The sequence below is a fragment of the Anopheles stephensi genome, chromosome X (genome assembly GCF_013141755.1).
Source record: "Anopheles stephensi strain Indian chromosome X, UCI_ANSTEP_V1.0, whole genome shotgun sequence".
In the NCBI taxonomy this organism is placed as follows: Eukaryota; Metazoa; Arthropoda; class Insecta; order Diptera; family Culicidae; genus Anopheles; species Anopheles stephensi.
This window is the reverse complement of record NC_050201.1, coordinates 7,492,813-7,520,485: the sequence shown is the minus strand read 5'-3', so window position 1 is coordinate 7,520,485 and position 27,673 is coordinate 7,492,813. Positions and strand designations below refer to the sequence as shown.

Below are 27,673 nucleotides of genomic sequence, written 5' to 3'. Positions count from 1 at the left end.
CTAGCTCGAAAGCATTCCATGGTGGACACCCCGTATGTAAATGGGAAAACTGTAACAAATCTGCCTCTTTTTTCCCATCATCTTCAACCGCAACCGCAGAAGAGAGAGAGAGAGAGAGCGGCTGGAGGCCAATTACATGCACACCAAGTACGCCCATCCATCCGGCGCTCTTTACATTGGAGCGCTAGGTAGCCCGTACTTCCCGAAACCGCCGTACGACGTCAAGTGGTCGCTCGTCGGTACAGCTCGGGTCCGGGTGAAAACAATTCGTAATTAAAAACGCGCAACAATAATAAAAGCAAAGCGAGTGCGGGAGCTAACAAAACGGCCACCTACCACGGGCCTGCTACTCTTGATGCACGGCGCCGGTGGAAAAGAAAAAACACTTCGCCACAAGTTGGTGACCGAAGGAGACCCATTAGCCGGGGACTCGAGCGATATGTTGAGCCCAGCTTCGTATGCACAGCCTTCCACCACACATTTGCCCAAGGAGCCTCGGTACCGGAGTGGTTCGTACTTATCAGTTGCTCCACCGGACCGGAGTACCGATTGCGGTACCGATGTCCGGCCGAGTGGCGGTTAGATGCAAACCTCGGGGTGGGTGATTAAGTGCGCTAAGTAGGAGTTTTAACACATCACGGGTCGGGTAACTGTAGCATCGTTAGGTAAGCGGACGCTTCACAAATCTGGCGTCTTTTCAAGTGGTGGCGTGTGTGATTTTATTCCTCATTCATAGGCCGTCTACTCTTGCACGATATCAAATAGTTTTAGCAAGAGCAAGTTGCTGCAAGTCATCAAGGTTCTAGCTCCCCATGATCCTTGCATGTGTCGAACAGGTTCCCAATTTTTTTCCCCCAAAAACTGGTTCCGAAATCTCTGCCCCAACGCACGAGACTGGTTCAACTTTTAAAACCTCTGCCTTACGTGCAGGATGAGCCAATTAAGGGTGTGTTTTGCGTGTCCAACTTGGGAGTCTGATGCATGGGAACGGCTTGTTTTTTTTTTCCTTTGGCCCGCACATCGACAAGTCAGCACACGTTCATGGCTAAAGTTCATAGGTTGAGGGTTACGCAAAATCGCCCCAATCCAAGGGATTGGCCACATTGGTTACGGATTTGGCCGGGGTTTTTTTTTTCCTTTGCGTTTCTTAAAGCTAAGGTTACCGGTCGCACTTTGGACGTGCTTCGTGCACGGTGGATCGATTTAATTTAAAAGTCCTTCACGGCGGACCGGGATGGAAATTTCATGCTGAGACATTCCAATTTGTTTATGTACGGTTTGAAATTTCAAATCAAAGTTTTGTCCATGTGATCTTTGATTATTTGATTTATTTTTGCTTTTGTGTTTGTTTTTTGTTATATTTTGTTGTTCCATATTTCTCTTTTAGTTCATTTAGTTATTTATCTTTTTAATTATTGATTTTTTTATTTGTTTATTAGCTTTTAATTTATCAATTTAGTTAATTTATTGGTTATTTTTGCATATTTATTTGCTTATTTTCTTCTATTTATTTGTCCATCTATTTATTTATTTAATCATTTAAGAATTTATTTATTTATTCAGTTACTCTTTTATTTGCTTATTACATTATTTATGTATTCATTTAAATGATTTTTAATTATTTGTTTGCTTGTTTGTTTCTGTTTTTTTATTATTATTTATTTATCAATGAATTTGTTTATAAGTTTATCTATTGTTTTTTTGTTTTGTTTTTATTTTTATTTTAATTTATTTATCTATTTATTATTTTATTCGCTTATTTATTGATTTGTTTATCTATTTATTTATTTATTTATTTATTCATTTATTGATTTATGAATATATTTATTTATTTTTTATTTTTTTTCTATATTTACTTATTTATTTATTTATTTTATTTATTTATATTTATTTATTTAATGATGCAATTTAATTTTTCATCTGTTTTGCATAATTTTCATCGTGAATTGCTGCTGTACATTTTATGACCTTTTATTCATTTCTCTATAACTTTTTTAAGCATTTTTAATCAATCTTTTTATCCTTGCAATATTTACTCGTCGATTTCTTTATTCCAGTTATTCTTTACCACTTTGTTCGCTTTATTTATGGATTACTTTATTTCTTAACATTTGTTAACCTTTAATTTTTCTCTTGTTTATTTATAAATTTCTTAATATTTTCTCGATTTTACATATCTTTTATTTTCCTTTACATTTTTACTCTTTTGGTTCCCCGTTTGCTTTAAGTTCTTTAAGAGATAAATAATAGCTAGCGGGCTTAACTGTTAGGTCACTAGTACTGGGAGCGCTTAAGCTGCCCAATTCTCCTTGCCCGTCGGACGAACCCGTTTGTCTGAATGGAGATGATTTTCGTAGCAGCAGCAGCACCAACCACTTAAACGAAGCGAACCGAAACACAAAGATTAATTTACTGCGTGTTAAAGCTACCGTCCTCCAACTACGCTCGTCTCCACCGGTTACACAGCGAGGGAGCCAACATCGTTTCGGCACTGTCTGTCGATTGCCATTTCTTTTCTGACCTGTTTTGTTTCATTAAATGCTTCACCACCGATAGTCATCTGCACCGGCGTCAGTGCATTGTGTGACCTACCATCGCTTCTTCTGGCAGGTGAATTTATACCGGTATCTCGTCTGTCACCAGCACGCACCACCTTCATGCCTGTGATGCGAACGTTGCATGAGATGTTCGCAGTAAAAGGAACGCATTACAGGGCATTACATCAATAAAGCGGCAGCAGCGTTTAAAGATCCAGCGCGTCTCTCGTAAAAATTGAGAGAAAATCGAATCGGACAGGTGCTTAATGGTACGAAATGATGATGAGCGGACCGGGGAAACGCAACGCCGATAGTAATGTGCGCAATGCAGCTCTGATTGACCCTTTTGACGGGCTGTCAAGGCTGTCAGGTGGGTTGTTTTTTTGGTGGGTACCGCCTTAAGGGACGCATCGTTCCGTTCCCTTGTTCGGGCTATTAAAATGTTAAACGTCTGAACCACACGCAACCCTCTGCTGACCTGTGCTGCATATCGACTGCTTGGAATGGGTTTGGTAGCTGTGTGATTACACCGCCGTTCGTTCGTTGCAAACCTCTATAGTCTGAAGTTCGGTTGGCAATAGGATTAATCAATTCCGAAACTAGATTGAACATTTGAAGTTTGTGTCGTTGTGTTATGTGCCGTATATGTGTCCGTCCGTAAGAGTCCCAATCAGCGTAGCGGAATCCAGGTTGTAACGAAATCGCGTGACACACAACGTTTCCATACCAATCCAAAAACTTCTGCCTTTGCCCGGTGCTCCATGGAATGATAAACCCCCGTCTGCCAGACGCTGCACACCGGAGATGAGATTCTGTTGCTGCTGTCTATCAACAAACAGTTTAGCTGGGGAATTTGTTCCACAAACTCTTTTGTCAGATTCTTGTCAGAGTCACCCTGTCACCGTTCGGCTCACCTTACCCGTGTGACCGAGCCAGGGGTAGAATGTTTGCCTGGAAACTCAACCTGCTCATCGGGGTTAACTTTAAAGTTGTTGTGAATAGTTTCACTGCCGTGGCGGAGGGCACATTCCACCCGCACAAAACCGCCACCCTGTCGGCATGTCGGCTTAGTGTGCTTGGTCGGTTAGCACAAATCCTGCCAAGCGGGGAGAGGAAAGTAGGGACCAAAAAAAGCATCCATTCCAAAGAATGCTTATCCACTCAGATCCACGCAGGTTGGTACGAAAGAGGGTGGCAAATGTCTGGGTGTGTCAATCACGCGGAACAGCAATTTTCACCGGTAAAAGGCGAACCGGCAATCTCAACCTTCAGCGCAAGGAACAACAATTAGCAGTGGTCGCGTTCTAGCTGGTTCGGTGCATTCGAAGTTGTTTCCTACTCTCGCTTTCATCGGTACTGTGCAGTAACGGAAACTGCAAACTAATTTGCAGCACGTTATCGGGCTGCTGGCCCGTTTGCAGCTAGACATGGTTCAGTTTTGTGTGTTGACACAGGATGCTGCACGCAGGAGCGGTCGTTTCCAGTTGAGACACACACGGTACTGGAGCAAACCAGTGTACGAGGCAAGGATAATTAATCATCCGAACCGAAAGCAATGTTTTGAAGTGATCGAATGGTTTACGTGTTTGTTTATCCGAAGGCTTCGACACATGGGCACAGTGGGAAGGTGGCATACATGCAACTGACAAAAATTATATTTTTTTTCACGGATTTTATCAAAATGTGAGGTCATTTTGAAAGCAAAAAAATAATTAAAAGCTAAAAAATTCGTGACGCAACAGAGCCGAAGAAATTGCGATAAAAAAAATGTTTCTGTCTTGGAGAGTAAAACGGAACGTACAGTAGCTCTCGGTCTAACTATTGCAACTTTGCTCTCAGCTACTATGCGGCCTTGGTGCCAACAATACTCGATACCACTCATGAACTAACGCCGTCGGCTTTCAAATCAACATCCTTGCCTTTCTCTGGGTGACCAATCCACGCCATCCCTCCATATCAATTGGAAGAGACAATATGAGCCTATCATGTTTCATTTGATTTAGGGCGGTCCGGTGGCCGAGGCGATGACGGCGCCCATCTTCACACGGCAGTACCGGAGTTCAAATCCCATCTAGACCGCCTCCCCCATGCCCAGGATTGACTATCCTGCTACAGGTAAAATTAAGGTAAAATGCCAGGCCGAGACCTTTCGAGGTTGTAGTGTCAAAGTAGGAGAAGTTGCTGCTCTTTTGTCTATGGTGACGGTACGGCATAAAAGGACTTTACGGGCCGGTCGGTGCTATTTTCATGACATGACCAGCCCTGTGGAGTCTCATTCTAGTCTCATTGTCTAAGGGCCCTTCTGAGCATCTTTCTCTAGAACGCGTCCTTCGAGGTTTCGTCTCAGAGGCATATGAATATTGGGGCTATAAATGTTCTACATAGTCCCTGAAGTTCCTTTCTGCTCCCTGATGTTTTTAAACTAGGACAAAAAGATCGTTGCTCTCTAGCTGATAAGCTGTTGCAGATGCTCTCTTACAACATTTTCAAGAACTGGATAAATAAAAACCAAAAACCCTTATTTTCCGTGAGACAAGCCTTACAGTTGTCAATCGCCTCCTGTACACGATAAGATTTTATGAATCTCATCCTGACCATTCAAAACAGAGTATTGGTTGGCGAATTTGACTCATCTCATTACTACAAGAAGAAAAAAAACAGCAAACAGAAAACAACAAATTCTATGTTTGCGTGCGATTTTGTGAGCAATTTCTTTCCCAACAACTACCCACTGTGCCCATCGGCCGCAGTACAGATCGACACACCGCTGAAGTATCCTTGAGCGTGGCAGGTAGCAGCATGACAAACGGTTTGGGGTTTTTGTGGTAAGGCTGCAAGTGACCTACGCCTACGCGTTGATGATTGGTTTGAATCTGTTTAGCTTTTTTTTTGTCGTTCCCCCTGCGTGTTTGTTTGTTGCTTTTGATCGCTCTTTGATGCTGTGCGACCGTCCTTCCGACGCCCAGAAGATGGCTCTGTGCACCCTGTCAGGTGCAGACGCAACCGAACCAGCGCAAGCCTCACGTTGTCGCATCTCGGCAAGATTGATTATGTCATAAATCGGAACGGTGTGACGATAGGGCGCAAAAATTCCTGCGGTTTTTCCCGCCCGTCCCGCGACACAGATTTTCGCTCGTCCCTCGCACATTTTGCGCCATTATTATGCTCGATGTGCTAACACCATTGATTTATGGCACCCCGATGTCGGAATCGGTCCCGTCAATCCGGGACCACCGGACCCCGGCGCACCAGAAAAGCCCTGCTCGGGCAAGCTGTCAAAAAAAAAACAAAAACCCCTGGAAGACAGTTTTTAGCACCCGTGCATCGTGCTGCATCGGGGCTGAAGATGGTGCCCCTGTTGGCCGTGATGCAACACCACCGCAGCCTCAGCACGCGGATGCAATATTTCCCGCGTGGTTTTCTTTTCTTCTGCTCCTTGCTTTGGTTTGGCACGCTGTAGAGTTAATTGAATTTTAAATGATTACTAAACGCTTGCCACGGTTGTATTGTCGACTCGGTACGGTTGTACCTTTTTTTTGCATAATCGAGCAGACGGTTTGGGAACGTGCCCGATTGCCCGCGAGGTTAAAAATGGAAAGGATTTTATGATCCGGCGTGTGCAGGAAAGCAGTAAGGGGAATGGTAGTGTAGAATGAAAATAGAAAGTCACAACTCGCCCGAATGATGAGCCTGACTGTCCCGATGGACTGGTTATTGCCTTAAATGGTGGTTTAGTGACCGATTGTTGATCGGTCCGATGAAATCGAGACAGTCTTATGGTCATCATCGTTGAGCTCATATTGGGCTGTACGGAATTATACATTTTAGAAGAGTTCTTGGTAATTTTGACTATAATCCAATTTTGTTTTTACTGATAGGTTCTTTAAGATTTCATCATACCATGTTTTAGTATGCGGCTTGCCTTTATGGTAAATCCGTTACGATTCTTCTCTTATTGCTAATTTTAAGTCTGCAATCTTAGGGGATCCTATGGTCGAGGTGGTAGCAGCGTTAGTCTTCATCCGGCAGGACCAGATATCAAATCCCATTCGTACGCCGCAATGTCTATCCCTAATATTGATTTAGCCGAGAGATGCGAGAAAGGCAAGCAAAACCCTCTTGAAGTCGAAGAACCAAAAAATTAGTATAATTTGGAGTAATTTAATGGATTAGTAACAGTGTCCAGGACACAATAGGAACATATATAAATTTCAATCGGAAAATGTTTAAAGACCCGCAGTAAGAGATATATCTCTTCTGCTTACGTAGTGTATTTGTAAGCCATGGTATGCCTATGTAAGGGGCTGTCCGGTGACCGAGGCTATAATGGTGCCAAATCCGTTATCCCGGCCCTTCTAGCAGACGCATCAACGCCATCACTCCATCTCAATTTGGGCCTACCACGCCCCCTTTGTCCGTGTCATCTGTCCGTGTGTGACGGCCTAAAAGAACTTTACAGGCTGGTTCGTCCGGTGTCATTCTCATGACGTGACCAGCCCACCGGAGCCTGGCGAGTCTCGTACATGTCGTAGAGCTCGTCATTGTAGCGGCTCCTCAATTGTCCTTCCACAGATATTACGCCAAAGATCCTCAACAGCGTAACTCAACATCAGTGTTGTTGTCGGTGCTGACTTTTGACCCCAGATAGGTGAAGTGTTGGACGACTGCGAAGTTGCTGTTATCTATCTGTACATCACCCCTGCGAAAATCAGTGTTTGTTAGCAGGACCGCAGGTGGTGCCACCATCATTTTGGTTTTCGCCTCGTTAATCTCCAACCCGAGGTTCTGAGCCGCACGCTCGATCCTTTGGTAAGCTTTTGCAACATACATAGATCAGCGTATACCAGGATCTGGATTGACTTATAGAAGATGGCATGTGATGTTGGCCATTGTCATTCGTACAAGCCTGGTAAGCTTGGCCGGGATTCCAAAAGAGCTCATTGCGTCGTACAATTTTACCCTGGCTATGCTGTCATATGCGGCTTTCGAAATCAATGAAGAGATGGTAGGAGTGGAGCTGCTTCTCCGCTATCTTCTCCAAGATTTGGTTGGTTATCAACAGTGGTTGATTTTCCGTTTCGGAATCCTCTCTGATAGTTTCCGACTATCTCTTCAACGAATAGGACAAGTCGATCTTGTAAGATAAGGGAGAAAATCTTGTAGGCGGTAAACCGTAAAACCCCTGTAATTGCTGCACTATCTCCCTTATTTTATCCCCTGACTAGTTTACTACGCGTAAATAAGGTCACCGAAAGCCAGCTGATTGCTAGCTGGTCCTTCTAAATCTGTCTCGGGATAACTTTGTTCACAAGGCATTCGTCCGTCGTCTTAGTTGCATGGAGTTGCCTCAAATTAAATTCTCCGTCATGTATGGCAACAAAAAGTGCTGACGAAGGGTACAATATAATTTTCTTAGATCTTCCAGAAAATGAACAACTCGAAATAAGCGTCAATGTTGCTTCAGTATACTCCTAACCTTTTTTTGATGTCTCAGCTCCTCTGAAGTTCATGAATATAATCCTTCTTTTACCTAGAATGATAAATTTGCAACATATTCCCTTTCTGTTCGAGGTATCTTGTGCATATATTCTTCTTGCTCTTATTGGCTTCTAGACTAATACAGGACTTCCTCATACTACGCATTTGGATAGTCAGGCCTCGCTACCGAGAAACGGGGCCGGATGAGATTTGTGTGAATATTGGCTTGCCTTGTAATTTGGATTCCATTCAACAAACTTTGACGTCTAATAGGTTTAAGTTCAAATACTTGTCCACTTCCTTTGTAATTAAAGTCGTTCGCCGTATCGAGGAGCATTATAAGGTTTGATTTTTTTCCACGAATTTGCTAGTGCCCACTTCCCTCTGCGAAGAAGATTTAGAGTAGATTTCTTCCCAATGTGTATTGTACACCCTGTGGAACGGTTTGCTTTAAATGGTATCTGGACATTGAGTTTTGCTCTGTATCGTTTGCAAACTTTTCTCTCCAATATCTTGAAACGCTATGCACTAATATCAGTATTTACATCATCCTTTTGGGGCCAGGCCCGGGGTTCAAATCCCATCCAGACCGTGCCTCCCCGTTGTAGTGCCTGCTTACGGAAACAGAGAACGCCTTGTCGGTGCTTATCGGTCTTATCTTTAGATGCTTATTACTCGGCTATCGTTTGTCCCTCCCCCCCCCCCCCCCCCCAGCACACGACGGTGAACAAAGAGCATCGATCAAGAATCGTAGTGTTGACTTCCTGCGGTGAAGCTTTCAAACACGAAGTTAAATTACGAGCATTTCACCCAACTCAAAACAGGACCTCGTTTTATGGGCCCGCATGTGTGCGCCACCGTACGGTTACGTTGCGAAATACGTATTAAATTTGGTCGCTGCGGCGACAATAAAGCCGGTCGGAGCCACAAATTAATCGGTGTGCGAAAAATCGGTTCCGATCGCACGACCGGGTGCGGTGCGTCCGGGCTTTGGTGGGCCTTTTGTAGTTTTTTTTTCTCATTCGTTTATTACCGCAGTCTCTCCCAATTTTACACGTGGCGTGTGTGTGTGTGTGAGACGTATTATAGCAATCACCCGAAAAACGGACCCAGGACCACTCTTAACCAGCCCAGTGTGTGTGTGTGTGGGGATGTGTTTTTTACGGGCTCTGCGTGTAGTTTCGCGGATGGTTTTATACAGGTATTAAATTCGTTCGGCAAACAATCCGGCCCGGCGCGCTAAGAAGCATTCATCATAAGGGAGGAGGAGAGTAAAATTTTGGGGAAAGATACATGAAGATAGCAAAGAGGAAAAGGCAAAACCCGCACATAAATCGTGTGGTGAAAAGTTTTTTTTCCTTCGCCTTTGGAACGAAAAAAAAGGGCGCCTGGGATGAATGGTGGAGTAGAGAAAGTGGCAGAAAATCTGCCTGCTGCGATAGTTAAAAATTGGACGAGAACGTGTTCGGATCTCGGTTACGCGACCCCTGTGACGTTATCGTTATCGAGACGAATCAGTTGACTTACGCTGACATTGGGCTGTAAACAGGGGATACTGCAACAACAACAAAAAAGCAGCTTTAAGTTTGAGTGAGGTCGGGACGAATTAATTAAAGTTTTTTGTTTATTCATCCATTTTAAAAATAGGAGCCAGACAGCCAGACGTGGCTAGCCGCGTGTATATTCGAACCCTTTTTTTACAGCAATTGCTGTGGTGTTTCTGCTGTTACCAAACATCCACTTGCGCTGTATGAGCTCATCGTTATGTTCCAACCTCAAATTTTGAAGGGACACACGGTAGCAAATTTCTTTCCTCGCAGCAGCAGCAGCTGCACGTCCCATTTAGCTAAATTGGAATTGTTTCGAACAGTGCCAATGCGGATGGTTTCCGTAATTCCGCATCAACAACAACCTCATCATCATCAGCAGCTACACAAATCTACACCGCACTACAAACGCAATCTCATCACCGGCGCCATTTTAGTCACTAATGAGCAGCAGGTACACGCGCTACTCAGTACCACTACCGGTTAATTGACAGCTCTACCGGTCATGTTTGAGTGTGTGTGTGTGCATTACTAATCATTTTGTGTGCGGCTCGTTACTGACCATTACAACCGCTTCCACCGGGCAATGGGCAGGATTTTCATCCACCAGCGGAACTGTCACAATGGAGCGCAAACTGTCAAAATACGGACGGATGACGATATCTCTATCCGATTGCGTTCGGAGTTTAAAGGCGAAGCATTCGGAATGAATAGCCGGATAACTAGAGGCAGCAAGTGGTGTAGTGGATTGAAGGTTTTACCTTTTTTTTTTTAAAAAGCATTCCAATCAACAACACAATATGTCTACCCTAACCTCAATTTTGGGACGAAAAGATTTTTTTTGCGTCACACTGTTGTTGTTATTGCTATTGTGCTGGTTACATCTTACGGATCACATTTTTGCAGAAAACCGTAACCCCCCCCCACCCTCCCCCTGACCTCTGCTTACCCTCCCCATTATCCTCCTAAATGCTTAAAGAATACATCGTAGACCATCTAGCCGGACATTCCAGAGTGGGAGCGGGCGCGGTTTTTTTTTTTGCGGACACTTCAATTCCATCCGGACAATGGACAAAGCGTCGACGCGGCTTTCGCCATTGCGTTTTCCAATTTAAGCCGTGTACACACGCTGTTTTGGGTACAATTTTGTCCATTCCTTTCCCACCCAACCAACCGGAGGTCCCCCCCCCCCTCTCTCTCTCTCTCTCTCTAATTCCCAGTTCCACAAAGGTACATGGGCAGAGCATGGGGGTTTCATTCTTCTCCACACTCTCGATTACCTTCACTGACATTAAGTAAGTGAGATGGCGAGTGAGTGAGAGAGAGAGAGAGAGAGAGAGAGAGAGAGAGAGGGAAAAGAAAATAGTAAAGAAAATCGTGTTCAGGTCTGGGAAAGGAGCCATCTTCCCTGGGCATTGCTTCCTCAATGGCAACCAGCATGGCTTGGGCATAAGAAAAGTGGACTCCGCGAACCCTGGTGGGTCAGCAAGCAGAAGCCTCCCACTGTCTCTCTCCCTCTCTCTCCCACTCCTGCTCTTCTTCTTGTCCGGCACGTCACGTAATCAAACGCAACGCTCTCCAAGCAAGCATTTGCGGTCCGTCCGAATCCGGGGTAGGTAGGCATCACTTTTACTTTTGTTTGCTAACTGCAACGTTCAAGCTGCCCGTTCAACGTCGGAGGCCACCATCCCGGCGTGTGTCCCGGTGTGTTTACGTTGTTGGACTGTTATTGCTGAAATACTCAGATTTAGTTGTCGCCTCAGATAGCCTTAACGACGCTTCTTCCACGGCTGGGACGAAAAGTCAGTTGGCCAAAGGGCGCCAAATTCGCGATGTTCGAGGCCCAATCTGCAGTTACGCAAGCGCGGGCTCGCTTCCCGCGCAGACACATCTTCGAACGAACCGGTTGCGGCTCAATCAAGAATGGCGCCCTTACGCCCTTACCATCGCATTACCGACGATACCACCGATCGTCGGGCAAATACTGCGCGATGCGAACCGCGCTTAGCTCCCGGATATGTCGCTGGAGATGCGCACCGGTACGGAGGATACCGTGTGGGTCGTTATTGCTGCAATTTCGCCCATTATCTAACCGTACAGGTAGCAAAGCCCCCGTATGCCTTCTTGGGGTAGCCGTGGCTGGTCGGTTCGATTGATGGACGATGTCCGGATGACAGGCACTTATTTACAGAAACGTTCTTGTCTAATGTCGTTCGACGGTACATCAACCACCCCTGGGACAGTTGAACGAAACGAAGAAGGAGATTCATCGCGAGCTTCAACACATTGTACGTACTTTGTGACGGATTCCTTCACCCAGACCCAGAAGCTCATCAAAACTTAACCACCAAGATAGTTGTTCTCTTTGCGGTACATACTGCAGGAGGAATGCTTTCTCCTGTACTGCTGCTGCACGATTGGCATTCGTTGGAGCAGAATTTTTGTCCCAGAATTCCTTTTTGCTTACCAGCGCAACATTTTATGCTTTCCATATGGAGCAGAGTAAACTGGGCCAGAAAATGGATAAAGTTGCGAACGGCACCCTGTCTGCCTGGATCTCCCCCGTCGCAGGTTCCTCGCGGGGGTTCAGTGTTGGAAGTTTTATGTCGGGTGCCACCGTACCGAAAGTCAACACAGTCAACACGTTCAGTGTGTGCCGCGTGTTTACAAGCGCTTGTTGTCAAACAACGCGCTCACCTCCACCCCCGGCGAATCAATCGGGAAGCAAAGCTTCAATGTTTATTTATCGCATTTACCACCCTTACCTGGGTATGGGTGGTGGCGGACCGTCGCCGATCCCATCACCGTTGCCCCTTTTGCCCCACGGGCGGCGCCTGGTACCATCTGTCTGTTTAGCCGGTACTTCTGTTTTTGAACTTTGTGAACCCTTTTCGGTAAACGTTTCCGGAATCCGGGGGAGGGGGGGGGGGGGTGTTTTTCTTTTTTTTTTGCAAATTGCGGAAGCACCTACACACACTGCCTTAAAGTGTCATCGTCTGCCCGGTTTGGCCGTCAAAACCGTGCCAGTCGAAAAGCTCCGGGCGCCCACCGGTAGTCTTTTTGATGTTCGATGTCAGATAATCAAGGTTAGAGATCAAACGGTGAGGTAAATGGTGGGCTAGGCGCGATGCGGCATCCACCAATCGATGATGCCGTACGATACTTTGCCGGGCGATGATTTATGAATCGGTACGCCTACCGATGACCTGCTTCGCCTGCTTGACACCGATGACACTTGTCAGCGCTGGCACGCACCACGTCAGCTCCAATCGTCGCGCACGGCGAGGGAAGTTTAGCAGCTTGTTTCACCTTTCACACCAGCAACGCCCGTGGCAGCTTGATTGACTTTCGAGCTTCTGCGGACGCTCCCGTTTACACGCACACTTGCCCCCGATGACTGTGCGGTGACACCTGATGAGTTCATTCTCATCGTCGTTGGCGGAGGTTGGTGATGACAGCGCGCTTTACGACTATGGTGACGGGGCGATGCATATGGGGAAAAAGGAGTGAGACCGGGGTGAGAAAGAAGGCACCGGAACGTGCCTGAACTAGGCAATCGTCGCTCGTTGCTGTCATCTAAATCAGTCTCACAACACTACTGGCGAACCTCACTACAATGTTGTGAACGGGAGGGGTGGTTACCGGGTGTCATCCATAGGTCTGACCTGTCGATAAATCAGCGTGTCGCTAGAATTACACACAACCAACGGGTCGGTCCAGCACAACAGCCGCACCAACAATGGGACAGCTGGGAACGTACCGCTCGCAGCGCCAATAATCCCAGCTCCCGGACCGAAGGACCGTTCAAATCTTCGTGGCGGATGCTACCGCCGTAGCGATTGCATAACGCGGCCACATCAGCCGACGCACCGAAGACGAGCGCGTACATCCCCTTAATTCGATTTTGATCGCAACAACAATGTGCGCGTATAATTGTGTAGAGTGTGGAGCTCACACCAAAGGTGGCATTCGGGTGGTCGAAAAGAGCGCGAGGAAACATTGAGGTTCCCATCATACTATTGCTGCAGGGTTGCACCTACCTTCTCCCATCTACGATCGGGACGGTCTGTTAACCCGGAGCGTTTCCGTTGCGGCATACAGGCACAAATCTAGAGCACGACTGCGCATCACCAGGCCGAAGGCTGCTGTAAAGGTCTAATGGGGTGCGTCCTGGTGTGTTGGATCTTCGTTTTGGCTTGCAACATTTTTCGGGGCGGAATCTCACTTAATAGACACCTATCCCTGACATACCTCTTTCACCCCCCAAAACGGCAAGTCTTTAATGACTGTGGAGAATCCGAAAATTGGATACGATTAGGGAGCTGCTGCTAGGCTGAAGAGCCGGGGCTTCGCGCACGTTGGTTGGTACCTGTTGAGCGACTTCCAGCAGATTGGAAGGCGCTGCCAGGTGACATCACAGATACGCACCGAGGCTTCGGGCTACACAATTATCCTCTCGAATTATCCGTCTCGGGCAGCCAGAAGGTCCAGGCGGTTTACCTCACCGAAGATCCAGCTTCTGATGTACAGCCGTACAGTCAAAGGTCAGTGCCGTCAGTGGTTGATTGCCCTCACCCTGCCAGAAATCGAAAGTCCTTCGGCTTGGCCGGTGAAAGGCGTTTGCGTACACACACACACACGCGTTGCGCAACACACGGATACGGGCGAGCGGAACCTGCCGCTGCGCAACCTTCGAGAACTGTGGGAGATACGAAAACCGATCGATCCCTTGTAGAGGAGTTGGCTGTTTCTGTTGGAGAAGCGTCACGCGATGGCTCACCCCCGTCCTGCCCACCGCAATTCTATAGTTCACTCGCTCGCTGCGAGGCTTGTCTACGCGCGAGCCTTCCCGGGAGAAAACTTCCTGGAAGACGAGCCTCGATAACTACTTTCGCTAGCCCATATGAAGACATTCTTGTTTTCGCCATTTTCTCGAAAGCCTTCTCCCGATTGCCTGTTTTAGGCGAAAGCAAGCCATCTCGTACCCGGGATCGGCGGGTACGGGTTATCTAACGGGTCGTGTGCATTTGAGCAGCTTCTTCGCCGCGTGTTTTGTTTTTCTTCCTCTCTCTCTCTAGCTATTCGCTTATCGCGGCTTAACGCACGGCCTTCTCGTGACATCCCGGTGACATTTTGCCTGGCGTTGCACATTCACAATTTGCACATTAGCAGGGAGGACATCAATTTGCACCGCGGCTTGCGATTTCGCACTCGATTACTCCTCCACGCACGCCACCAAGAAGCGATACCGCGTCGGTTTCCGGTTCGCCGTTTGACATCCGCTCGATAAACGGTGAGGTATGACTTTCGCTTTCCCACACGGGGCCGCTGAGAGATAATCACATCGCATCGAGTGTTTGGGGAGGAGGCAACCCCGAAATAAAAAAAAACAATCAGCACCATCCGTCCGTGCAACAGGTTTTCGTCGTGCCTCGAACAATGAAGTTGCAGCGTCCTGCTGCACCGCACATTATTGATTCACTCAAAGAAGCTGGGAATTAGCACATCTCGGGTGGCGAAATCAACTGCAACCTGGTTTCATAATTTCTTCCGCGCCAAAAAGGAAAGGAAACCCCGTACAGGAAGCTATAGCTTGGGTGCTTGGTCCATCCGGGACTGTCAAAGGCTGCGTGATGTACAAATTGGCGACTGGCTCACTCTCTCTCTCGCTCTCGCTCGATCTCTTTAGACCTCAAAGATCCGGTCAAAGCCGTGTGTGGAGAAGGATACACCCGATTGGTAAATCACCGACTGCTTGTGCTTGTCTCAATCGCCGGTCGCTTGCTCAATAATCGCGGCTAGTGCGACATTGTCAGTAGCCTACATTTTGCAGCACCGTTGCACCGCAACCCAAAAGCCACGGCACGCAAAGTGAAAGTGCACGAACTGTGCTGGGCGAGGGTGGCCACTGCTCCACACCACGGGCGCAGTGACTTCAAATAAAAACTTCAACCAACTCCCACTTGGCGGTCAATTAGCGTACGCTTAATATGTTCCGAATAGTTTAAGGGTTTTTTTTTGTTGTTGTTGTAGCAATGACTTCATCCACTTCATGCGGCAGTAAAACTTGCAGTTAAGCAGCGCTCCTCCGTACCGTGTGTCTGGTCAGCTGAGGTCATCGTTTGTTGGTTGATCGTTTTACGTCTCCCGATTCTCTGTTCCGGTTACCGTTTCTCCATTTTCACTTTCTGTACCAGTTTTTGTGTTTCTTTCTTTACTTTTTTTTATACTTCTTTCCCGCGCGATTCCGTTCTACTTTCAAACTGTTTCGCCGGCACTCGGGCCGGGGGGGTAATTGTTTTTGTTTCCTCTCTTTCTTTACTGTACTTCTTTTCTACGCCACTTTCGTTCGTTCGGAGCACCAAAACCTGCCCAAGAACACTTCCACCTCAAATCATCCCCCCTCCCCCCAAACAATAAAACTCGCTGTCAGAACTGGCTTGTGGCGGCTGTTCGTGTGTTGCGCTTTTGCTTGTTTCGTTCCTTTCGCTGGTAGCTCAGAGCTGATGCTGCGCCACTGTGTCTGCCGTGCGCGTGGCGCACGTAACAGGGTTGCGCCTCTGAGTGGCCTGAGAATATGAGGCGAGAAGATAAACATCTTAACACACACACACGCCGATGCGCGCAAACATTAACCCCGGTGGCGCCAGCGTGATGAGGTGTTAGACAGGGAGGACCGTTGTCTGCCTTCTGCTTCACCTCTCTGGCTGGTGGCGTCTCGTGCGCATTAATTAGCTAAACAGACGGGCACGCTACACGTCGTAAATATAAATATTTAGAATGCAGTTACTCTGGTGCATATTTGCCGGCGGATGGGGTCGCGAGCGATCGATAGAGAGAGAGAGAGAGAGAGAGAGAGAGAGAGAGAGAGAAGAGGGTGCATACATTGTAGCAGGATGCATTAGGTTGAGCTATTTGAAGTATTTGACAGCAAACGTCATACAGTGTCGAAGTGTATTGGTTACGGATCGTTGATTATGCAAGTGCGCCCGGCAATAAAACTAATCGATGATAGGTTAAATGGCCATTAATATAACGCGTGACGAAACATGTAGGCTATACGGGATTCACTTCCCATTTTTGTTCATCATTGATTCGTTTTTTTATATTGGTTTTATTCGGTAGCCCTTTTCTTCATATCAATTTGTATGGATTTTTTGTATGTCTACCAGCATTCATTTATTTACTTTTTGTTCATTTAGATATTTTTTTATTTTGTCCCCGTGTTTTTTTTTTCTATGTTGTATCATACAATATTATATGCTTTTATTTCCAACAAATCGAATTTTTTACCTTTTCAAAGTTTTTAACTTATTTTGAAATAGTATAAATCAATATTTAGATAAACTTACAGGAAAACCTAAACTAAAAAACAATTAATGACCAATCTAAGAAGTTTGCAATGTTACATTCATTTTTTTTTTGATTAATAAAATAAAAAATAAATAAATAAATAAACAAATAAATAAATAAATTAATTAATGAATAAATAAATAAATAAATAAATAAATAAATAAATAAATAAATAAATAAGCAAATAAAAAAAATAAATAACTAAATAAATGAATGAATAAATAAATAAATAGATAAATAAATAAATAAATAAAAACACATGAATAAATGAATAATAAATGCTAAATATTTTTTAATAATTTTGTGTAGTATTTCGTATTTTTTCATGAGTATTATTTCGTCTTCAAACTGTGTTAAAATTTAAACTTTGACGTTAATGTGCCACAATTAAAAAATAATTTATGTAATTTGTATTTTTTGTACAATAATTTTATTTATTTAATATTATATAAATTTAAATAAGCAATAAATTCAGGCCGTACTATATGAATTTAAAACATATGTTTAAATTAAAAATTAAAAAATTAGATTTTAAAGATTTTAGGTTTTTTTTTGTTCATTTGTTATAGCATTTTTGATTATTTTCTTATTTTTGTTGATATTATTTGCTTTCTTTTTGTTGTCGTTTTAACAGATTTTTTACAGATCTTATAACATTCAAACGTGAATATATTCAATAGATTTCATCGCGGTTTCCCTGCATTTCAGTTTAAAAATATTTTATTCAACATATTATATTTCCAAAACAAAAGTTAACATGCTTAAATGTAATTAAATTAAAGAAACTAATATGTCGCTGTCAAAAAAAGGAAGAAAAAATAAAACACAACCATATTCCTTTCATCACACTCACACGTGTGTTACATCATAAACCGAAAGGCACAAAAATAGAAACAGTCGTAATGGGCTCTATCGTCAGGAAGTAATGTATTTGAATTCATTCTTTTTTCTCTTTTCAACAACATAACCCCTTAACCCATAAACTGAACAGGCCAGTTTGGTGAGGTTAAAAATTGCCTTGAAATACCCCATTTATTCGAAACCGTTGCCAGAACTCATCTTCTTGTGGGTCTGCGAGAAAAACGAAAAAAAAGCAAATAAATCCCTTTCTCAAACTCCAGCGCAGAGACGCTTCTATTTTTATCACACTGTCAGCGCGAAGACATGGCTTTATTTATTAAACTGCTTCACCTTGGGCCACCACCGTGGTGCCACCTGCCACCCAACTAACACACCAATTCCCGGCTAGGACGGTCGGAGAAGGCTGGGCGCCAGTCAACCGACGTTACCAGCTGGTGGTTAGAGAGAGAGACCACTTACGCTGCTTATCGCTGTTGCGAGTTGTTGCCTGCCACGCTCCAAGATGCTTAATATCGACCTGTTGGGATGAACTTTTGGTGCCGTGACCAGGATCCCTCTTGGGTATCTCCCTTTCTGCTGGATTCGATTGCAGTCTGCCCTGTGTTAAGCGGATCCCAGATCTTCACCGATCGGTTACGAACCCATCCGCCACACACCACTCACATTCCCATCCTCTGTTTTCCGCATCATTTTACACGCACACATACACCTGCCCGAGGGTCGTGCAAACGTTCACTTTCGTTCGTTCTGGTCGGTCCGAAAATGCTCCTCGTCCGGATCACAATACCCCACAACATCATCATCATCTTCGCTTTTGGGTGGAGTTTACGGACGGTCTGTCTGTCTGTGTGTGTGTGTAACCTCTCTCTTTCTCTCTCTTCATGTACATACGAAAACACAGCATCCAACAGGCCGGGCGGACGAACGAACGAAAGTTCATTTCGCGAACGCGATCGTGTACCGATGAGATTTTGAATTTCCTTCCTTTCCCATCTCCCACTCCCCGCCTCCTTTCTCCAGTGGATCCACCACCTCCAGTATGGTGGGGAGGATACCGGCTCCCACACCGGTACACGGGAGAGGTTCACTTTTCATTTCACTACCAAAGAGCCCATCATCTTTCCCTCCCTCACTCAACAACAACACTTTTTCGGATTGTTTATTGTGCGTGAAAGGGGGGGGGGGGGAAGGGGCAAGAAGTGTGACTGTTGTGTGTGTGTGCTGGGAAAGGATCCCGGGAAGGTGGAAGCGAAATGGCAACAGCGCATCACCATCAAACCCACCCCGGGACACACCAACCGGGGCGATTGTTGCTCCGCTCGTTCTGTTGCGGCGGGGTGGCCGAATGCTGGCGGACCAGGTGGGGCGTTCGGTTTGTTGTTTCTCTCGTGATGCGATGAGGTTGCCTACCACCGCGGCGATCCGCGTGGCGTACTAACCGTGGTGGTACCGAACAGTAAAAAGGGTATAAATTGCATCGACCGCAGCAAACGGATCATCAGTGAAGCATTTGCATCGATCAAACCAACAAGCATCTGGCAGGCGAACCGTGTCGTGGGTTTTTGTTGTGTGTAGTGACGCTTGCACCTTCCCGAACAGCAGGAAAGGACCTTCCAGGATCCTTTTTGGCCTCCGAACCAATCGAAAAAGCGAGAACAAGCACGCGAGAAAAGCAGACGAACGAGAACGAGAACAGAATGAAGACGTTTGTGCTGTTGAGCTGTTGTTTGGTTCTGGCTTCCGCCCGTCCGGAAGCAGGATACTCATACAATCGTCCATCAACTGGCGGCTCGCACGGTGGCGGCGGCGGCGGCGGCTACTCGTCCGGTGGCGGTTCCTTCACATCCGGCGGTGGCGGATACAGTGGTGGCGGCGGCGGCGGCGGTGGCTTCTCATCCGGTGCCGGTGCTAGCTTCGGTGGCAGTGCCGGAGGATTCGGAGGTGTGTGTCCAATCCTTGCCAGCTTCCCGATAAATGCTTTACCCCGCTGAACGGCTTTGGGTTAATTTTGAATTTTTTTAGTGCGGCCGGTGGTAGTGCTTGAGTGTGAAAAACTGTGACCAAAAGTGCTCGTGTGTGTGTGTGTGTGCGTGGTGCGTGTTGTATGAAACTGTGTGTGTGTTCGACTTGGCCGGAAGAAGCTAATGTGCTCCTGTCTGCTCCCGCTAGAATTGAGTGTGCAATTTTTGGATAAGTTGCGTGAGTGTAAATCGACCGCACCGTTCATACGCACAGCACCGTACGTACCTTTGCGCACCCGATGACTTTGTTCACATGGCCCATCCACTCAACACTCCACCAGCCTTCGAGAAGCGCTTTATCAACAATCAATCAATCGCGACAACGAAAACCAAAAACGCATCGTTTTGCTATTTTTTTCCCCGAATTTCTAACGCGCCCTGAAGCGGTGCATACAAACAAAAGACTTTCGGCGACTTTGAGCGAAAAGCGACGAACCCTCGTTTTTTAAAATAAAATGCGGATTTTTGCATTTACGTGTACTATGAGCTTGCTGTTTGCTCATTTTCGTGAGGCAGAGCATTAATTTAAGAGTTTACCAAAAGTTCGTTCAGCTGGGCAAGGTTCCTTGCTTTGGAATCCTTACGGAAGGAGAATAGCAGCTAACAGCTCGCCCAAACTCCAAACCTTTTTTTTTTCTCTCTCTCTTTGCTGCAATTTTTATCCAACAACATTTTTTCTTCGCTTCCGATCCTTGATAAGGAGTCTCATCATTCAGCTCGAGCGGTGCTGGAGGCTTCGGCGGTGGTGTGAGCAGCTTCGGCGGTGGTGTAAGCAGCTTCGGCGGCGGTTCGTTCGGCGGTGGCTCCCAGCAGGCCATCATCCAGAAACACATCTACGTGCACGTGCCGCCACCAGAGCCGGAGGAGGTTCGCGTCCAGCGCCCGATCCAGCTGGCCGCACCCCAGAAACACTACAAGATCATCTTCATCAAGGCACCGTCGGCACCGTCGTACCAGGCACCGCAGATCCCGATCCAGCCCCAGAACGAGGAGAAGACGCTCGTGTACGTGCTGGTGAAGAAGCCGGACGAGCAGCAGGACATCGTCATCCCGACGCCGGCCCCAACCCAACCGAGCAAACCGGAGGTGTACTTCATCAAGTACAAAACGCAGAAGGAATCGTCCGGCGGGTTCGGCGGCAGCGCCGGTGGTTTCGGTGGCGATCTGGGCGGTGGACTCGGGGGTGGAGATTTGGGCGGCCATGGTGGTTCGCTGGTTGGCGGTGATCTCGGCGGACACGGTGGACACGGCGGTGGCCATGGAGGTGATCTCGGTGGACATGGAGGTTCGGGTGCGACCGCACCGGCTGCTCAGTATGGCCCACCGGGCAAGTCTGGCCCGTACTAAGACGTTTGTGTATGTGTGATCCAACAAAACAAACACACACACGCATACACGGGACCACGTAGCTAGTCGCAACCACCAACCAACTGAAGAACATGGAAAACCCCTCCCCCGCTCCCATTTTTGCCGGATTTTCCCTCCCACACTCCTCGGCTCGGTTCGAACACTTGATGATTCCGGGCTGTTTTGGCGCAGCACACGATTTTGTACATAAAATCTAGCCATTTTCCACGTGCGCGTTTTTCCGCGACGTATTCTTTATTTTTCCTATCCAACTTCTCTATTATCAACTCCTGTTTTTTTTTTCTAATGTGCTGCTGCTAGCGGTTGACAATCGGAAATCGAAGCTCTAAGAATGAGAAGCCAGGGCAGTGGACGGGTCGGAAAACTGCCGAACAAAAAAGCGGGGAAAAACGTTAAACAGATACACACGCGCCTTCCCAGCACACCCGAGTGGAAACAGGGCAAAAACAAACAAACACCCACACTCACCCACATCTCCGCCGAATTGTTAGTGCGTTAAGGAACAGTTTTTGTTTTAATTGTTTGACATATTATTGTCTTCCCCACTCGAAACCTACCCCATCCTCCCCCCCCCCCCCCAAACTTAGGCTTAAATGTATTGTTAACTACTCACTACGTTACGTTTTGTACTTCTCGTTTTTCAAAATGCAATTAAACAAAAAAAAAACAACGGTGACAAATTTTGAAGAAACGAATATCTGGCTGTTGGAGTTTTTCTTTCTTTTTCTATTAAAATTGTTGCTTTTTTTTCTAGCGAGATGGTGATGGCGTAACATTTTTCCGATCTGAATCAATGCTGTCAGAGTCATCCAGCTGTCTGTAGTCCGCCACAAACACACCCGGTTTTGGCTGATTTTGTTGTTGTTTGGTTACAAACTGCCGAAATAAACCGGCCGGTAAACAGGGGAATGGGGGGTTGATCCGGTTTCTGCGCGTGCTTTCACGTGAAGTATGCAATACCTGCCCATTTCACCGTGCGCACGTATGGCAGTAAAGCTTAAGCTGTTTTTTGGCAGTTGCTTGTTTTATTTTTTGCGCCATCAGTTTTAACTTTTACTTTCGTTCTGACGGCGTGCCTGTGGCGTGGCAGAAAGAGTGAATGCCGTTGATCGCAACTTCCGGGACTTTGCACACCCCGAACGATTCAGGTGCTTGTTTTTTTTCGGGAGGTGAGAAAGAGAACAAGAGAGAGAGAGAGATGTGAAGACGTTAACTGCGTAACAGACTTCACTTGAGCAGGATGATGATGATGATGACGTTGTGATGCTGTGTAATGTTACTTCAGCAACACGTGACGATTGAATTATTTCACCCCCATGCCCCCCCCCCCCCCCCCACAAACTCCATTCCACCCCATCATTCCCATCAGCGTGTGAGAGATTTGTTTCCGGTGTTGTTTTGTCGGTGCCGGCAAGCATACGGTACCATTTTTCCGTCTCAATCGTCTTACAAAACCGACTTCCGCCAAACACAAACACCCCTCCGTGTGAATGATGGGGTGGTCTTTGTTTTCCTTTCGTTTCCGTTTTAAATCTTCTTCGCGTGAATGGTTTGTTTTTTTTTTGTTTTTGGCGGGTGTGTTTGATTTTCTTTTCTGCTGGTCGTTTTCTTCCCAAGCGCGACTTTTCCTCCCTGCGTCTCTATACTGCTCCTCACTCCCCCCTCACCAAACGGGGGTCATTTTTCCTTTTCATCCCCTATTTTTAGTTGCGATCGCTGATTGAAAGCTACCTTCCGGATTTTTTTTCCTTCTCTCTATCTAAGCACGGCTCATCGTGTGACCTTTCCGCGGAGCTGCGGTTTTTCCTTCGGACCTGTTTTGTTTGGCCCACCTCCTCCCGCCATCAGTAAAGGGATGGAAGGAAAAAAAAACAAATGGCTGTGGAAATCTAAAAGCCAAACAATGCAAAAATTATTATTCCCTTCCCGTTTGCTTACGTGCAGCTCAGCAGTGGATAAGCGCGCGAGTTTTCCCCCTCTTCCCTGTACCGCCTACGTTGACAGTTTCCCTTCCCGCCCTCCCACCTCCCCCACACCCCTTATGCTTCTTCCCCGTCCACAGTTTTCCCTTTTAAATCACCACCCAGAAGCGAAACCGCTGGGAAAGCTCGTAAAACTTGATTGTATTTGATCCGCTCATCTTCCCTCCTTTCCTCCCTTTTTCCCCCCACCCCTTCCGCTAATTTCATCATTCATCTTCCCGCACCCAACATCAGGAGAGGAGGAAGAGAAAAAAATCCTCTCACGCCGGGAATCAAGTCTTACTTTCCCTGCAACGTGCAATCGTTTCGTGCAATCGTGATTCGGGAGGGTGTTTGCGCGCGCGCGCGTTCGAACCGAAAAAAAAAATTAAAACACATTAAAAAAAGAGGGAGAAAGGAGGAGAAACAAGAGGGGGTGTAATGAAGATCAGCAAAAAGGTTGGAGGTTAAGCTACGTTTTCACCCTTCTCCTTTCTTTCTTCCATGCTTGTACCGTACCGTTGCTGGGCTGGGGATGGAACTATACTTTTACTTTGTGCCAATGGAACGATCACGGATCGTGGTCTGTGGTCCGCAAGGCGCTTCTTCGCGGGCGGCTGGCAAGATGGGCGGTAGGTTCCTGTCATTCCCGGGACGCTCGCGTTACAAGGAAGCAGCGAACGGTCCATGCCGCAAGCGCAAAAGGGCGCAGCGTCGCGTGCGATGGGCTGAAGTTATGTGGACGCCAGCAAAACTGTTTCTCTTGCAGAGCTGTTCACAATAAAATTTACCTCACAGAACCACACAAAAACAACAGCAAACCCATCTGGCCACCCTCATCCGCCAGGAAAGGGCAGACGGAAACGTAGCAAAGCGAAATGTCAGTGAAATGACACACACACACACAAGGGCAATGCAGGCCCCTCAAAAAATACAAGCCTGCATTATTACGTTTGCTGTGGGGAAGCGTTTTATTATCCACTGCCCCGAAAGGAACGAAAAGAAGCATCGGTTGGGATCGACTTGCAGGGGTTTGTCGCGTCGTCTCTTCGTTTCATTCTTTGTTGATCGTTGTTTTAACATATTGGCTAAATTTTGTTTTGTATAACATGTTTTAGCTTTTACTCAGTTTTACTGTTTTTATTACATTCTTAATTTTTATTTTTTAAAATTTTCTTATCTTTTTATTTTTTCTTTTTTAATTTTTTTTTGGTAAAATTTCACCATTTTTATTTTATCATTATACTTGTTTTGTTGTTTGCTGTTTATATTTTGAATCTGTTTGCCATTTTTTTCTACTATTTATTTACATTTTCCCTACTATTTTACCAGTTTTCTAATATTTTATTAATTTTTTTCCTATTATTAACTGAACTGTTTAAAAACCAGAATGATTTTCAATTTCCTCTTATTAGCCTTTTTACCATTTTTTTGTACTTTTCGTCTGTTGAATTTTCATGTTTTATTTTATCCTGAACCTTAATAGTCGGGTTGTTGGTTTGTTACTGCTATTCTACTTTATTTTCTACTTCTTTATTTTGTTCTATTTATAAGTAAGTTTTTCAAAGTATCTTTTCATCAATTCAATTATGCTTGGTTTTTTAACTGCGAATTTTACATTTTTTTTCATTGTTTACCCTTTTATGTTTGTTTTTTATTTTACTTTTTGATTTGTCGTTTTGCCTTCTTTTGATTTTCTTTTCCTCATTTATAAAAGTTAGAAAAAGCTTTTTTACTCTCCTATTTTTAAAGGATTTCATCTTATTCACATATTTATCTAACTTTTCCGTTTGTTTCACTCCATATTTTTGATATTTTTATTTAATTTATTTATGTTTCATTTTGACGGCTTTTCGTCGTATTTTCAACACTGTGCTGATGATAACACATTCCCTCTGTTTATATTTCACAGTTGCAGAATTTTGTCCCGGCTTTCTATATTTTTAGGTTTAATGTGGTTTTTTAATTGCTTTTCCATTATTTTATTGCATATTTTTTATTCTTGTACTTTAAACATCAATTCCAATATTCAAATCTAACGATGTTTTATGTCAAATTTATTTTTATTTTGAATTATTTAAAAACATAGAATTTTTTTGTAAATGCCGCCTAAAATGTTTCAGTCCATTTCTTATTTTAATTAAAACTACAAATATTTTAAATTTTGCTGCCCGTGCACGAATATGAACGAAGAACCCCTGCAAAAGCAGTAAAGATCAGATCGATTTACGATGCTCCTTCCGTTCCGTTCCTTCTTTCTGCCCATTTCTGGCGACCAATGCAAACGCACCCGTCACGTGAATGGTGTTGTGCAGCGTGAGCGAATCGCGATGTACCCATCGGTAAACCCGAACCGAATGGCTACCGTTGTTCGCTGCACGGCTACACGGCCCACTTTCACATGCTTCACAATTCCACTAATCCATCGTTTATTGATCGTTGCAAGCGGATTGAATTTAACCGCCCGCTGCTTCTGCTTTTTGTTTTGCTGAAGATCAAAACACAAGGAAGTACTTGGGTAAAAGTTACATAAAATCTACAACCATGTTATGGGATGAAAACAAAGGTTGGAGGTTTTTCCACCCGAAAACTCTTCTTTTCGTGCAGGGAAAATATTTTGCACGGCGCGTTTTTAATGCACGAACATAGAAACACCTGTCCCGGTGGGTGAAGACAAAATTAGCGCCCAAAACATGCTCCAAGACTCACGCACCATCCGAGCAGACGAGATGTACGGCACATGCCCGAAAGCATCCCCTAAACCGAAAAGGGGGGTACATAAATAAATAAAACCGAAACAATCGCGATTACATGCGCATCGTCGTCACAAAATTTCTTGCCGCCTGCGTGTTACGCTGCTTGGCGCGAGTTACGCGTCTGGGGCCAACGAAACGCAGATCACACCGCATAACGGAAATCATCGCGATGAATCTTTTCCCCATTTCCTTTCGGCGCGGTTTTTGTGTGTGTGTGTTTTTTGTCTTTGCCTTTCTTTCCCATGGCTCTGCCACAGTCTGGAAAATGGGAGGAAAGTAGCAAAAAAAGAAAGATAAGTTTTCCATATGAAACCGAATTCGTTCAATCTCATTTCCTCTTCTTCGTCTCGTGCTCACGTTTGCTGATTGTAACGTGCTCGTGCAAGGTGCCAGCTACGGAGGGTGGGGGAGCAAAGTGCATCTCCGGTTTGCACGTGCACGATTAAGCTCTTTAAAGGCTTGCGAATTCAGAGGGAAGGTTGAGTGGCTGAATGATTCGTTCTTTACCAGTCGGAACGCTCGAGCATGGATGAACCTGAATCACCAGCATTTAAAAGGGGCAAAAGAAAAGCACTCGATTACGAGATGGGTTAGCTTGCGGCTATCAGTGGTATTTACTTTGCGTGGAAACAATTGTTAGCACGCGCGCGTGTGTGCGTTTTTAAAGCTTTTTCCTATCTTTATAAACTTTAAAAAAAACTTTGCATTCTTTATTACCAACCGCGCATGTAGTAAAAGGTCACATTAAAAATGCGCTCGCACGGGTCGCAGTTTTGCTTCTTCGGAAGTCATGAAAAACTCAACGCCCCATAGATACAGCTGTCGAGCGCGGTCCCAGCTGGCAGTGGCGTGCGCCATTGCATCCGCCCGCCCGAACTGGTACAACTGTGCAGCGTGCAGCAGAATAAACATGCACGGAAAACCCCGGCGACAGTAGACCGTTCTAATCTCTTTGCAAGGCATGGTGGAGGGGGGGGGGGGTATGGTAGGCAGCAGATGGTATGCATTTTCTTTGTTATCGAGTGCTGTTTCCGTAAGCCTCTGTGTCGTTTGTCGTCGTTTTCGCTTTGTTGAAGCCGCGTTCTTTTTAAGTTCTATTTTTATTATTACACCACCACACGCACACAATCATAAATGCAAATGAAGAGTTTTTTGTACGCTCCCACTTTTTTTTCCTTTGTGTCGAGTGTTTGAAGCGTGTTTTCATTGCTACATTACTTTAAGGGAAAAATTAATCAACAAGACAAATAAATAAACACGGGAAAAGATCAGAATGAGCTTATTCATTATTAGCGTCCGTTCCTTGTAGGTTGCGCCGTGGCACTATGGAAAGCGTTCGATTTTATAAACTGAACGTCGTGCGATCAACCTTCGCCACGATCTGATGTAAAATATTGAATATGCTAAAAACTTTTACCTTTGATTACATTTACACGAATAGTAAAATAATGTTTTTTAAGTAATTTATTTACTATAATTTAAAACAAACTTTAAAGAGCAAAAGAAAAAAATAGTGATTCACCATTTTTATTATTTCAAATTCAGTTTTTTTAATTTACTCTAAATTAAATCAAAACTATAATTTTCACTTGTAAACAATCGAAATTCTTTACTCAACAGTGCCATACGATCATTAGTAAATATTCTAGCTTTTACAGACGTATATCAAATCAATGATGTTTGAGAATGATAAATATATAAATATATGTCTTAGAATGGTATAATTTGGTGAGGAGCTCGCTCATTCCCTCCCCCCCCCTTCTCTTTCTCTCTCTCTATCTATCTCTCTCT

The 27,673-nt window shown here is 45.3% G+C and overlaps 2 protein-coding genes across 21 annotated transcripts in view; both read left to right on the top strand.

Moving 5' to 3' along the window:
* Positions 1-27,673, top strand: part of LOC118517381 (RYamide receptor) — a 104,022-nt gene that overhangs the window by 55,695 nt on the left and 20,654 nt on the right. The gene's annotated exons all lie outside the window — the stretch shown is intronic.
* LOC118517383 (RNA-binding protein cabeza) lies at positions 19,174-21,860 on the top strand. The gene is made up of 2 exons (XM_036063429.1): positions 19,174-19,717; positions 20,498-21,860. The coding sequence occupies exons 1-2, from the start codon at positions 19,474-19,476 to the stop codon at positions 21,142-21,144; spliced, it is 891 nt and encodes a 296-aa protein (XP_035919322.1). The 5' UTR covers positions 19,174-19,473; the 3' UTR covers positions 21,145-21,860.

What these genes read in the sequence shown, in the direction of transcription:
- LOC118517383 (XM_036063429.1), top strand. Translation starts at nt 19,474, where the DNA reads ATGAAGACGTTTGTGCTGTTGAGCTGTTGTTTGGTTCTGGCTTCCGCC. An exon ending in CAGTGCCGGAGGATTCGGAG is followed by an intron (nt 19,718 to 20,497) that starts GTGTGTGTCCAA and finishes ATCCTTGATAAG; the next exon opens with GAGTCTCATCATTCAGCTCG.